Consider the following 14,847-nt stretch of genomic DNA (forward strand, 5'->3'; position numbering starts at 1 on the left):
TAGAGTCTAGACCATTTAAGTACCAACTGTTTGGGCCTTGAGGCTTAATTTATTACTCATGCAATATATATTTCAAAAACAGAGATTTCACTAAGAATAATCGACTACGTTCCTCAAATCTTACGTTATGAAATAATAATAAGTTTATGCAGTTTTTGTATTCACTCTATACTCTCCATGAATTTTAATATTATTTCCCTGCATGAAGTGTATGTTCCAGTAACCACACCAGTGAATCCTATTGCTAATATAACAATATTCTTAAAAATATGAAAACATCCTATTGTCTCGTGAAATGTTACAAGTTCCAATAGCGGTGGAAATATCAGTGCTAGCGAAGTACCACCAATGGCGCCCACTAGCGAGATGAATTCTCCCAAATAAGGTATAGTTTCCGCGAGAATATCTGAAAATATTGAATTTGTTAGAATGATGAAAGAGTACTACTCACATCGAAGATGTCACTCACAAGCTATCCCTGAAAGAAAAGTCTTGAATAAAACCTCCACCCAATATTGGAATCGGAATGGTCCAAATCTCCTATATATCCATGGAAACATGATCATAAATGCAACGTACATCTGGAGAAGGTAGGTGAATGCAACAGATATCGCTATTAGTATTACAACACTCTGTGCTAGACTGAAAGAGATATTGACAATTATACGTGATTGAAAGTTTTTTTCTTAGAAAAGATTTATTTTATTCAGTACGGGGATTTTCAATAGCTGGTTTCTGTTTTAACAGACAGTTCATAGTTCATTGAAATAAACTATTACCAAACATAGCCCCAAAAACTTTCAAAATGAAGAAGGAAGAAGTTGTATTTTCAAATTTGGAGTACGGATCTGTCTCCAAGCGGAACAATTTAAGCTTTCGGTTCAGAAATTCTGCAAACAACCGTCAAATAACGTAGGTACATCTTGCCGATAACTTTGATTTTTCAGTCATAAAACAGCAGATTGAAAATTTGGAGCAATGTTGTGATTAGTCGGAGTGTAAAAAAAAACCTTGGAGAGGACACTCAAGATATATGAACAAAAATGGCAGAAATCGAGGAAAACAGTTCGAAAAAGTTTGGAGTTCAATCATCAACCATTCCACCGCAAGTTGAAGTGAGTTGGAGTTTGGAATTGTGGAACATAAGAGACCAAATTGAATCCCTATGGTTGATTCAATCATCGCTTGATAGAATATATGTTCCTCGATTTCACGTTTTTGTCGTAGTTTTCCGAGTTATAAATAACAGAAGGTGAAAAATATACACTTTTATAGACGGCCTGTATAGTTTACTCTAAAGCGTAAAAAGATTTGTCTTATTTCGAAACTTGTCTGTTCAACTATGTATGTGTGAGTTGAACATAAAAAAATGACTAGACTCAAAATTATGGAATTCTTCAAATAAAAAAATGCATTTCCTGCCGTTCAAACTTCGCAACAATTTGATGGAAAATATAAAATACACAATGAAAGAACAAAGTATTGTGAAAAATAGACAAACAAGATTGTTTTAGTCTATGGAAAATCATCAAGATATATATTATAAGATGCGTCTTTGACTGGTACTAATATTTTAGCAGTAGATTTTTGAGGTCAAAGGTAATACTTTTTTCCCTTATCATTTTGTACGAATCGGCTCGGTTTAAAAGATACATGCTGTTGAAAAAACATTAAAAACAACCGGTTTTATCGAATGAAATGAATTTCGGAATATAGTTTTTGATTTATTTGGTGAATCTTTTTACAATACAAGATATCACCCACGTATTCCAGTTTTCTCATTATGCGCATAACGTTACATAAAAATACCAAAAATTCAAATAACCGCTCTCTTAAAACAAAGTTGGACGCTCTCTAATGAATATTTGCACGGTTTGTAAAATGAAAGTATTATTCATATTTTCTGTTATATTGGGCTGTTTCAGAGTAATTTGATATTCAAAAATAAAAAAAAATTTGTGAAATTCGACAAATTGTCTACTTCGACCGAATGCAACTCTTTTTAAATGTACACATGTGTAGTGTCACAGATTTAGCTAGTTATTCTGAAGGTTATTCTGTTCTTTCAGGGGTGGCTATATATTTTTATCAGGACCGAATCAGAAAAAATAGTATTGGAAAAAAGTGTTTTTTTTGACCTGAAGAGTCTACTCTGTTGAAATATTTGGACGAGTCAAAGACTCATCCTAAATATAAGCAGACTTATCCATCTACATTCGCTAGATATAGAGAATCGAGTAGAGGATATAGATGAGGATTCAAAATGGATGTCGAAAGAGATATCGAAATCTGTCTAATCGCAAAAGCAACAGCAAGAATGAAAGTTTTTATCGGCCGAGCATTAGGTATATAAGGGTATTGGTGCAAATAATGGGCCTAAGGCCCGTTTGCACCAATACTCCTTAAAACGAATACTAAACTAAGTCAACTAAGTGTCGTTTAAAGTTAATGGACGCTTAATTTTATTCCCAGTTGCACGACTGTGACTTAACAGAATCTTAAGTAAGGGGCCCTTAAGTTTTTATATCTAGTGATATTTCAGTTTTTTATTTTGGTGCAACTTCATACTAGTCCAATAAAGCCATTTCATTGGTTGGCCGGTTGCCGATGATCGTTGTCATTTCATTAACCTAACTTTATTGTCCTGTCACTCAGTGTCAAGGATATTATCAAAGAGTAACAACTTTTTGTTGTTGAATTAGCATTAATATTGATGATGATAATGATTGTCAAATAAAAGGTACCTAAAGTTATATTAGTACAACACTTTCTTTGTAAGGTCTTGTGTGAATTTGTTTTACTAATGTTGAAGAGGAATGTGAAGAAAATGCCCTTGTAATTACGAATACGGTGAATGATTGCCAAGTAAGTGGTGGTAATTTACGAAGGACACTCAACTTCTCAACAGAAGAAAAGAGTTTGTTGCTAACTATTGTATGATTTGTGACACCAAATTGAAAATTAAAAAAGACTGATGGCATTACAATAAAGGCAAAAGAAAAGGCTTGGTATTCAGTATTGAATTCATTCAATATTCAAAATCCATCAAAAATGGGGAGTTCTGCAGCCAGTTCAACAAATTATTTTAGGTTAGAATCCAGCCCTTAAATACCTAAGTGGTCATTAGAGGAGCGCTTAAATTTAAGGCTAGCTTTAGCCATTTAAATGTCACTTAACAGTTGGTGCAACGTTATTTCAGTTAAGGGTTCATTTTAAGGGACACTTAACACTAAGTGCGTTTGATGCAAACGGGTCTTATATCGTAACATATGTTGATTTAACTATCGGCGGGTGTTATGCATCATTGCGTCTGAATAATTTTTGTTTATTAGGTATATATATAGTATGTATTTATATCATTCAGGAAAAAAAACCTTTTTATATGTGTTGTCCGTGTTTATATTTCAGTTTTAAATGATTGTACTCCTCTTGGTTTTCTGTTGGTTAAAGGTTGTATCAATTCGTTTTGGGTGTGATGTAGTTTTCTGACTTTTAGTTGTTTTTCTAGAGCCCTGATGATGCAATAATAAATTTTGCGAAACGTTGGCCATCACACAAAGTGGTTTCTTTTAATAACGTTCCCAAACCCAACAAGTATTTTCATCTTGATAATTTACTGGAACGAAAAATCTATCTGTTGTATATATTTCTGTCAGTAAATATTTAAACACATCAATAAAGTATTTGTCATTTTGTTTAATATTCTGTCCATCTATATGGCCATAGCCTAAGGAATAAAAACCCTTTTCCAGAACTCACATTTCAGTTTCAGCAGGTAGATTGAGTGTCACGCTTGCTTTGATATCTTCGCCCCATGTTATGTAAGAACTAGCTCCCACTAGTACATTCATAGCTATGACATATATCATACCAACGTTCATGACGCCATACCAAGAGTTGAAGTGCCTCGGATTCTTCATTTCGTTGTACATCGGAAGAACCTGGCAATGTAAATGAACAAATGTACCATATACATATTGAAAAAATCAATAGACAAGGTTGATTTGAATACCGTTTTCAGAAGACATTAGAAAACTATCTGGGAATTCAATTTAAAAATCGTATATTTATCTTTTTCAAGATATGATCTCTAGTTGAAACAATTATCCATGAAATTTTTCGGAAAATGTACCCTACGTAAAAATGGCTCACAGATAAGTTTGGGTATGTCGAAATCACGATTTCATGTAGATTCAAAAAATGACAAAATTGGATTTGCTCATTTGAAAAAGCTGGATGGTATCGCGTTTCACCACTTTGGATCCACCCTATACAGTCAAAAATAATTTCAATTTATGTTCTCGATATATGTTGTATGTTGTTTTCAAGTTATAATATGAAGCATGCTTACCAATCCAATGGCTTCGAATGAAAATAGAGCAGTTCCAAAAAACAGCGGTATTTTCTGCCACTCAGCAACAAGAGGAAGCCTCCACGGATCTGGTATATCCAGAAAGTTGTAATACAGAGTGATTAGTAGGCCAGCGAGCGTCAGAACATTCGCCATCATCGAAGCAGGAACTAACACTTTCAGGTTATTCATCAGCGACATAATCCAAATTGGCAAAAAGGTGAACAAAATTAGAATTCGCGTACTGAAATTATGAATACCATAAATGGCCAAAGTCTGAAACAAAATGCCATCACAAACCCTGACAAGAATCCTGATATTAATGTTGTGAAGGTGCGACAAATATAACAATAGATTTAAGGCTTGTTTTTCCCATAAGGCATATTTTTCAGATAATAATTATCAGTTTCAGCTATGGAATGTTAGTGTAGTAGATATGCGGGGTGTTTTCAAATGTGAGGCTTTTTTTGACAGAAGGAAGAAGTCATCGAATTAAGTCATTTCACCAAAAATTTTCTACATAAAATATTCAAGATGGCTGAACTACAACCCCTAGAAGTTCGACAAAATTTTATCAAATTTCAAGTACGGGACTGTGGAAGTTGACTCCGACATCTAAAAAACGAAACAAAACATAAACATATGACAGTGAATAATTCAGCACTACAGAGTTCATCTTATTAGTTGCATCGAGTCACTTGAAAGAACTCAAAAACGGCGCATTATACGACAAAACATGAGGAATACTTTTATTTTACAAATCGTTCAAATATTTATTAGATAGCGTCCAACTTAGTTTCAAGAGTTGGGTTCTGTGAATTTTTAGTATTTTCATGGTACGTAATGGTCTTAATGAGAAAACTGGAAGACGTGGGTTATATCTTTTGTTCTAAAAAGATTCATCAAACTAATGAAAAACTACACTACGCAAAAAAATTAACGCACATTCTGAAAATCTCAATTTTAATGAAAGTTAACTCTACATGGACTTTATAACTTATTTTTTATGTTCTCTCGGGAAGGTTTTGAACGAAACAAGACACATTAAATGGAAGAAAAATTCAGGATTTCACCGAATCTTATGAGAAAGAAGGGAAATGAATAATTTTCAAAATACTGAAATGCTGATAAGTGATTTAATACTTGGTATTTCCACCCCTTGCGGTAACGACGGTTCATACTCAAAATGAGTGATCTTAAAATGTTCTGATCTAATCCTTCCCAGATTTCTCCGAGTTGGATTCCTAAGTCATTAAGAGTAGCTGGATGATTTTCTGAACTTCTCAGCCTTCTATTGAGGTTGTCCCAAACCTGCTCAATCGGATTGAGATCTGGACTTCTTGCTGGCCAGTCCATTCGAGAGACTTCAACCTCTTCAAGGTACTCCTGAACGATGCGCGCACGATGGGGTCTGGCATTATCGTCCATAAAAATGAAATTTTCACCAATGTATGGGGCAAATGGCACTACATGCTCTTCGAGAATGTTCCTTATAAACTAATCAGCATTCATAGCTCCTTTATCAACGACCACTAGGTCTGTGCGAGCAGTCAAAGATATTCCACCCCATACCATAATCGATCCTCCTCCGAAACCAGTAGTATTCAGGAAATTGCACTGAGCATATCATCTTTTATGTGGACGTCTGCATACGTCGATCACAATGGTAGAGGCAGAATCTAGACTCATGTGTGGAGAGAACTCTTTCCCAATCGGCCTCTTCCCAATGGATATGCTCTCTCGCAAAATCCAAACGCGCCCTTCGATGGGCTGGGTTAAGAGCTGGGCCTCTTGCCGCGACACGAGGCCTTAAATCATATTCTCTGAGGCGATTTCTTATTGTCTGAGTGCTAATTTGCACCTCATGAGTTTGCTCAAGCTGAATTTGAAAGAGGCGAGCGGTTGCAAACCGTTGTCTCAACGAAGAAACTCTCAAGTAACGTTCTTGAATGGCAGTTGTTACCCGTGGTCTACCCTGTCCTGGTCTTCGGACATTCATACCTGTCTCCCTGAATTGCTGCAACATTCTGGATACACTTGTATGGGAAACTCCAAACCCTTCTGCAATTCTTCTTGCGCAGTGTATATTCCGAAATTCATTCGATAAAACCGTTTGTGAGATAAGTAGAACTAAAAATATTTTATGGTTTTTCAAAAACCTCTATCTTTCAAACTGAACCGATTCGTGAAATATGGTAAAACTAGATATATAAACAGATATCCCTGTTCCCCCCAGGATTTTTTATGTTTTAGTTTTTTTCCGTTATGTTCTCCATATTCACAAAAAGGACTGTACGCATCTATAGTCTAAATATTCATTGTTCAAAAATGATGAATTAACTGACCTACACTACTGCTGATTAGTTCATTGAGTAACGTGCTGTCTTGATCTCACACGAGTCATCGCTAATTAATAAATGGATACCTACTAGTTAGTAACCCCTTTCATTTCCTTCTTCTAGAGAGTATTTGTTTTTATTTCTTCTCAACAACATAAGGTCTTTTTATTTCGAATAGGTAGGTACTTCAATTCGTTACATACTATAAGGAAACTGCAAAATTTGTGTTTTGAGTACTTCCCAAACAAGTAATCCGACTTACTTTCGGGTACGTTCAGAAGATACTCATTGTGAATAATTGAGTGCTTTAGAATTGTAGATAACTCTTCTCTAAGAGTTTTTTGAACATTTATTTGTCTATACCTAGATAAATCTCCACTGATCTGGTAACATAAAGGTTTCTAAAGGGAAGGCAAAGAGGGAACTAACCTTCCTTCCGTACAAGTTTCGTAACTATCACCTGTCTGATAGAGAAACACAAGACACTCCTTAATATCACTCTGATTTTCTCAATATAGATGATTTCACAATACTAGATGTATCCGCAGATTACTTTGTGTTTTTGAGAACTTCTGGAGCGCACTATGATTGTTAGGAATGAAGGTAAGATAGTTTGTTTTCTGTTCGCAAGGCGTCGCCATCAACTGGGACAAAATCTGCCTGACAAACCCGAGTCGGGCAACCTAACATGTTCACGATGTAACAACATGTTTTAATTATATTTTACCTTTTCCAAACTTTCCCCCATGAAAACCAAATAGACGCAGCAAAACCCCATTTCGGTTATTATCAGGAAGGCATTGACTAATCTTTTCATGAAAAAACAGAGATTTCTTGTTTTCTCAGGACCATCCATGAAACCCACCATCACGGTTTCTGCGTAGTCTGGTTTCACATTGTAGTCATGATTGAAAGCTACTTGATCAGCTGCTCTCACCTGAAAGAATCAACGCTAACAGGGGAGTGAAGTGAAGGTTCAATGTATCGAGAGATAGAGAGATTCATATATTTTAACATGGGTATTTCTATATTATCATCGAAGTTGGGTAAAGAGTTGTTCAGACATTTTTTGTGACAGGCCTTTTTTTGTTTTTTGTTGTCAACAATTTTGTTTCGATTGACTAATCTCATAATTATTGCCTTTTTTATGTTTCGAAGAAATTTTATCAATTGCTTGGTGGTAATATGGTTTATTTTGATGAGAGCCGATTTCGGGGTAAAATTCTATAATCATCTTTTGCTAAACAACCTGATAATTGAAGGACCATTTGAATGCACTTTGTATGATTAGCGAATTCGGGACAGTCCGTCAACTAAATGAAAATATCCGAATTAAGCATTTGTTTGTGTGACATTGTTCACCATAAATCGGACCAAACTAGCAATAGAAGCAACACCTATAGGCACATTACTGACAATAAAAAACCCAAAAACCCACCACTATTGTTGAGAGGGACCTCTCGATGTAGTCCAGTAAATCGAGATTATTGTAATTGTTATAAGAATTTAATATACATTAGGTATGAATTCCACTCATTTCTATTGAAATTTGAATGTTCAACATCAGATATAATAAACTGCTTTGAAATGAGTAAAAAAAATTAAGTGGACAGAAACATCACAGTATTCCGTGAAATTTTGACACATCAGCATCACTTTGGAAGTGGAGATTGAAATGATCTTCTCTGTTCTACATTTTTAGACAAATCGATGCATTTTCAAGAATTCAGAAATTTTTGAATATTCTTTTGTCGTGTACTTGACTGAAGTTTTATCGAAAATGTTTTAAGTATATCTAATGATTTTCAATAAAGAACTCACCAATTGATGTTGACAATACAGGTTGAGAATTCCCAAAAAAGTCAGGCCAACTGGACCCAGAATTATTCCTGCATGTTTCATAGCGTCGCCCATAGCAAAAATTCCAGTTCCAATATTGCCTTTCATATGATGCATCAACGTTGCACAATATCTGAAACGGGATAATAGGCTTACTGAGTATTAGTTTATCGAGAAATAATCTCATTGTATATTACACCGGAAATCATGCACACAGGGTTTTCATGATCGAATTGCTGATCCTAAAGGGCTTATATTGAATTGTTTTGTGACAAACACTCTTCATATAAATATATGCAGATCCGCATACCCCGGATAAACAGGATGAGTTCAACCAGAAAACAGTATTATCTACTTTGTTAATCCTAAAAATACTTTTTTTATTACATTACATGAAAGGTTTGCATGAAAATATATTTTTTTCAGGGAAAGCTGTACTTTAAATGCAGTTGTCACTGTGCAAAAACTGTACAGCACGCTGTACCTTAAATCCAATAGTTACTGTGCAAAAACTGGACAGCAAGCTGCACTTTGAATGCAGCAGTCACTATGCAGAAACTGCACAGCAAGCTCCACTTCGAATGCAACAGGCCCTGTGCAAGAAAGACAAGCTGCATTTTCCATGTAGCAGTCATAGTGCAGTAACTGTATCGAAACTTGTTGTTACGAACCCATATTCTGTTTGTACAAGAGTGTCCCTATATAAACAGAATATCGAATCTGCAAATCACAAATGTCCTATCAAAACACATTCTCAAAAATATGATCTTCTGTTTTGAAGTGTGAATTTAGAAAAGTAATTGAGAAATTGGAAACTATGAATGAGTTCAGGAGAAAACATTTTCTTTCAAATTCGTAGAGTTCTTGAGTACGATTAGAAGAAAGTGATAACCCTGTGTATTTCCCGACTACGAAGTAAGGCCCGTTTGCACCAATACCCCTTAAAACGAGTACTTAACTAAGTGTCGTTCAAAGTTAATGGACGCTTAATTTTATTCCCAGTTGCACGACTTATCGGCTTAACGGAATCTTGAAAAAGGGGCTCTTAAGTTTTTATATCTGGTAATATTTCTTTTTTTTATTTTGGTGCAACTTCATCATAGTCCAATAAAGCCATTTCATTGGTTGGCCGATTGCTGATAATCGTTGTCATTTCATCAACCTAACTTTATTGTCGTGTCAGTCAGTTAGAGGTGAAATATTATATTTTTATCAAAGAGTGACAACTTTTTGTTGTTGAATTAGCATTATTATTGATAATGATATGGATGTTCAAATAAAAGGTACCTCAGTACAACACTTTCTTTGTAAGATCTTGTGTGAATTTGTTTCATTAATGTTGCAGGAACGTGAAGAAAATGTCCTTATTGGCCTTGTTAGTAAGAATACGGTGAATGATTGCCAAGCAGATGGTAATCTACAAGGAGCACTCAACTTCCCAACAGAATAAAAGAGTTTGTTGCTAACTATAGTATGATTTGTGACACAAAATTGTAAAAGAAAAGGCTTCCCAAAAATGGGGAGTGCTGAAGCCAGTTCAACAAATTATTATAGGTTAGATTCCCGCCCTCAAATATTTAACTGGTCATTACAGGAGCACTTAATTTGAAGGTTAGCTTTAGCCATTTAAATAAAATAAAAAAAAATTTTTGTCAGAAGGTAGAACTCATCAAAATAAGTCGTTCACCAAAAATTGTCTATACAAAATATCCAAGATGGCTGAGATTCTGAGAAACAACCCCTAGAAGTTCGACAAAATTTCATTGAATTTCAAGTACGGGACTGTGGAAGGTGACTCCGGCTTCGGAAAAATGAAACAAAACATGAACATATGGCTGGACAAAAAATGGTTCATTGCCAAGTTCATCGAATTAAAGAGAATAAGAATTGTTGTATCGTGCAATTTAGGGTGAAAAAAAAATGTAGAGGCCGTTTCTTGAAAGTGCTTATGTTAGTTATGTTGAAAAAGTGCTATGATGTTTACCCATTTTTACGATGATTGTTGGTTGCTGATGCAACGTAATTTAAGTAAAGGGTTCATTTTAAGGGACACTTAACATTAAGTGCGTTTGGTGCAAACGGGTCTAAATAATGCAAGAAATTATTATAGATGAAATGAAAATATATATAGTGGGATTTATTGAGAGTATTCTATCCAACGTTTCGGCCAGCATTCGCCAGGCGTCTTCAGGAATGGAAATAATCCAATAAATCCTACTACAAATTTTCCATCATCAGAAAAATTACGTTTGTATGTTAGAAAAAAATTAAGGAATTTATCATTTGAATCTACCGAAGCAGTGAAGTACCTATCTGACAAATTTTTTCATTGCTTCTTTATGACTAAAAAAGTCTGAAACTCATTTGAACTTACGATGTTCCTGGTCTATCTCTAATTGCTCCTGGCCTTCCTTTGACATAGGAGAAGATTCTAGAAAACGACAATAATTATTAATAATTGATACTATTTCATTATTATCACTAATAAACCTTTGAATTTGAAACGAAGACAAACTAAGCGGTAGAAGGTTTACACAAATGAGTCGAAATAATGAAACTAAAACAAAACTAGCATGGTAGTTAGAGATAATAGAATTCAAATATTGATAGATCGAGGTGGAAACAAAACAGAAAACAAATAATAAGAGATGTAGAACATGTTCCAGGATGTACATGAAAAATCTTCAAAACAATTCAAGTCAAGCTGATTGAAGTCATTGTTTAGTCGGTATTGAAACAAAATCAAAAGTTAAATCGAGGATCTCAGTTACTCGTATAAGGGATATTCTAAGGCTCGCTTGTTCAATTCAGGTTTAGTCGAGATTTAAGTTGATCCTGGATTAACGTGACAGATTTTAACGGAGATGTCAAAATTAATTCAGGATTAACTTAAATCACGAATTGAACAACCGAGCCTTAATTGAAACCCGAAAGTCGATCAACAACAAAGGTAACAAGGTGTGCTGTGGCCTTCAAACGAGAATAAAGATATCCAGCAAAACTTTTTTCGTAAAATCACCTAAGGAATCTCATCCTCTAATAAACGGTGTTCTTTCAAAATGTAAAACCTGCCAGCAACATTTTTGCTTTTTCTTGCTGTTATACTGATACTGCACAAAAACGTCAATATTTTCTTCGATATCGACCTCGGTTTTATAATTTCATTAACTGGAAAATTTACTTCATGGGGTGCTGATGCAACTACTCTTCGCATTGGTATTTTCGGCTACCAAGTATTGTTGCCCCGTTTGGGATAATAGTGCTTATATGCAAAAAAATTGATGCAAAGCTAAATATTTCTATGAGAATTATTACTGCAACTATTAATTCTTCACCTATTCAATAGTAACCAGTCGAAACATTGTACCGCCTGATATTCGTAGACAGAGTGTAGTTATGAATTCTTTAAATAAGTTCCACTCCTTTCCCGACTCATTTCCAATTCTGTCCTGTATTCCACAAAATACGATTCCCAGAATGAAGTCGCGTAAACCCTTATGGTCCAACGCTTGCTCTAATTCGAATGGACAAAAGGACATTAATTTGGATGGCTGAATGGAATACTTGCACTAATAATATATCTTACTGAGTGCCGCTACACAACCAAGAATTAGTTAGTGATCCCTCGAATAAAGTTCCTGGTTTTGTACTTCCCAGGAAAATATGGTGTATTCTGAATCGTATAAAAACAAGTCACGGAAGTTTCAAAAGTATGCCCTTTTATAGATTTCAGCATTGTATAAAGACCACTGGTTTTTATACAATGATTTCAGGATGGTTTTAGAGCTATACATGCAGTTTCCGAACCTTTTTTGAATTGGGAAGGGAATTTTAGGTCAATCTGACATAGAATTTGATTTTATTATCTCACATTTTGCTGCTTTTGTTTTTACTTGTATTTCAGATAAAATTTCTGGTAACTTGAAGAGGACTCTTTGGGTTTTCTTTTTCTTCAAATAAAGGATCAATTTTTGCAGTGAGGTTTACTTGTAAACAGGTTCATCTCTCACAATCCACTACACACACGGAGAGAAAAGTTTTTTTACTGGGGTTTTTCCCTGAGCTCTCATATCGCAACTCCCCAAAATTACATGGTAGCCCGTTACTCTAAGTCTCGTCTAAAACTGTATCTTATACGAATTTGTTTGATATTAAAAATTGTAATGCCTTTATCAAAAGAATATATTTATATTAACTGCCTACTTACTTAGTTGGCGAAATACTTCGTGATGGCAAACTACTGGAAATACTTGGCGTACTGACCATGACTAAATAAAGTGAATTATTTCATGATAAAAAAATTGAGAAGATCGAAAGTAAAATGACATTGGACTGAAAACTGTCTTCATGTCATCAGTCGATGAAAACAGAGAATAATGAAAAAGAATGTATCGATATTTTTTATATGATATCAGTCCCAACCTCTTCAAATTATGAACCACTATGATGTGAAATATATTTTGCATGTTCAATTTGTCGTAATCTAATAGAATGAGCCTTGATACAACGAATAAGAAAAGCACTTTTTCTATTTATAATTTTCTATTTTATCCTAATTCTCCAAAGTATCCCTCTGTGAGCTTGTACGAGTTCGAAGAACCAGTTGTGTTCTTCAAAAATAAATAGGAGTGTCTTGTGGAAAAAGTACTTCAAAATCTGACATGCTCGAGTTTGTACACCTGACGATTTTTTTTACATCTTCGAGAACCCGCATACGATTTCTGCACTGCCGGAAGTGCATACATCATAAAATCTTTTTTTCTTTCTACCATCTCATCTTCAAAATCCACTAGGTCTCCACGACGCTTCTGTAAATCCCGATTTAGCATCGTTGGCTCCCCAACTATTGTTGCAGTTTGGCGACAATTAAGCCTAGTAGAATAACATTGCACTACCTATACTCCATTCACATTTATTTTAGTAGTCGGTTGGCCATGAAATAATTTTCTCAAGTTTTTGTAACCAGAACGGAGTAAGGTTGGTATTTCTATGTTAATGTCATAACGCCGTTGCCACAACTAATATCAATTTTTATTACGAAAATTCGAAAATGCCGAAAGTGATTGAAAAAAGAGTCAGGGTTTCAGGAAGTGCTATTTAGAATTCAGGTTCGCTCATTCAAATAGTTATTCCCTGATATTCTAAAATCCACAATACGTCAAACGGTAGCGAAAATATTCAATGTAAGAGAATTTATATAATGTTTCATCTGAATCTAAACGACTTATATTTCAGCTGAATATTTCCACAATCAGAAATTTTCATTGGACTTGCCCTATACATTGTAAATGTCCTAACGTTCCAATGAATACCTAATTAGTAATATTATATCAATGTATTGATATGAACAGCCACAAATAAACGCCAGTTGTCCTGTTAATTGTTCATTCATGTGAAATTTATGTTCAAAGGTGAAGTTCATCTGGACTTGAAAATTCCTTCGATTCCTTCTACTTATATTGATGCAAGATGATTTTTGTTGAAGAATTTAACATTCTTGTAATCATCTGGTAATTCCTTCGGGAGATACCCATTCCCAACCACGGCATCATATGCATTTCATCTTCGGTTTAATATTTTTGAAATCTACAACTAATGTAACTAACGTATTCAAACTTTGGCCAAAGAGGATAACGAATATTAACTCTCCTCAAGCTAATGCATATTATGACGTTATACTGATCTCTTGTATTTTCCATGCAAATAACTGGATTTGGTTTGGTATGTCTTCAATCAGTTTGTATAAACTTCAATTATGTTCGTCACATATTTTCCGAAGAGATTCGACATTGTGATAAAGTACGTAACAGAATAATATAACAGAAACTTTTACGTAGAACGGGCAACATAGCGTTGATTTCTTCTTCTTCTCCTTTCTTGGTAATTCCAGTACTCAATCGGATAGCGTTGATTTAAAACCCAAAAATGTTTTGACAAGCTTCATAACCCCACATTTTCGTACTATACAGAGTGAAAAGTGTCAAATTTCCATGGCCCACCGAGTGCTGAAATAAAAGTGAATGGAATATACTTTTGATTGCCGTTAATCATTTCACTGATCACTTCACACAACTCTGTCCATCTGCTCTGCTGAACTTCTTGGAATTCAGAAAGCTATGGAATTTATTATCCTTCACAGACTATCTAAATGCGCAATAGTTTCAGATTCAAAGAGTGCTTTGATGAAAATTTGTAATTGGAAAATTAATTCTTTCAATAATTCTTTTTCTCTTACAATTAGAAAAATTATAGACATTAGAAATCGAGGATTATCTTTGATATTAATATGGGTTCCGAGTCACTGTAATATTCATGGAA

General features: G+C 34.6%; 1 protein-coding gene across 1 annotated transcript; it reads right to left on the reverse strand.

Annotated features, from left to right (window-relative positions):
- Positions 1-35: 35 nt before the first annotated feature.
- On the reverse strand, positions 36-12,876 carry LOC123315545 (proton-coupled amino acid transporter 2-like). Its single transcript, XM_044901285.1, has 8 exons — positions 12,737-12,876; positions 10,904-10,960; positions 8,512-8,662; positions 7,418-7,627; positions 4,352-4,627; positions 3,760-3,941; positions 470-642; positions 36-406 (listed from the first exon to the last, which is right to left on the reverse strand). The coding sequence occupies exons 1-8, from the start codon at positions 12,793-12,795 to the stop codon at positions 162-164; spliced, it is 1,353 nt and encodes a 450-aa protein (XP_044757220.1). The 5' UTR covers positions 12,796-12,876; the 3' UTR covers positions 36-161.
- Between the last annotated feature and the right edge of the window lie 1,971 nt (positions 12,877-14,847).

This window comes from Coccinella septempunctata, chromosome 1 (assembly GCF_907165205.1).
Source record: "Coccinella septempunctata chromosome 1, icCocSept1.1, whole genome shotgun sequence".
In the NCBI taxonomy this organism is placed as follows: Eukaryota; Metazoa; Arthropoda; class Insecta; order Coleoptera; family Coccinellidae; genus Coccinella; species Coccinella septempunctata.

What these genes read in the sequence shown, in the direction of transcription:
- LOC123315545 (XM_044901285.1), bottom strand. Translation starts at nt 12,795, where the DNA reads ATGGTCAGTACGCCAAGTATTTCCAGTAGTTTGCCATCACGAAGTATT. An exon ending in TGTATTGTCAACATCAATTG is followed by an intron (nt 7,628 to 8,511) that starts GTGAGTTCTTTA and finishes TGATTCTTTCAG; the next exon opens with GTGAGAGCAGCTGATCAAGT. An exon ending in TTTTCTTTCAGGGATAGCTT is followed by an intron (nt 407 to 469) that starts GTGAGTGACATC and finishes CAATATTTTCAG; the next exon opens with ATATTCTCGCGGAAACTATA.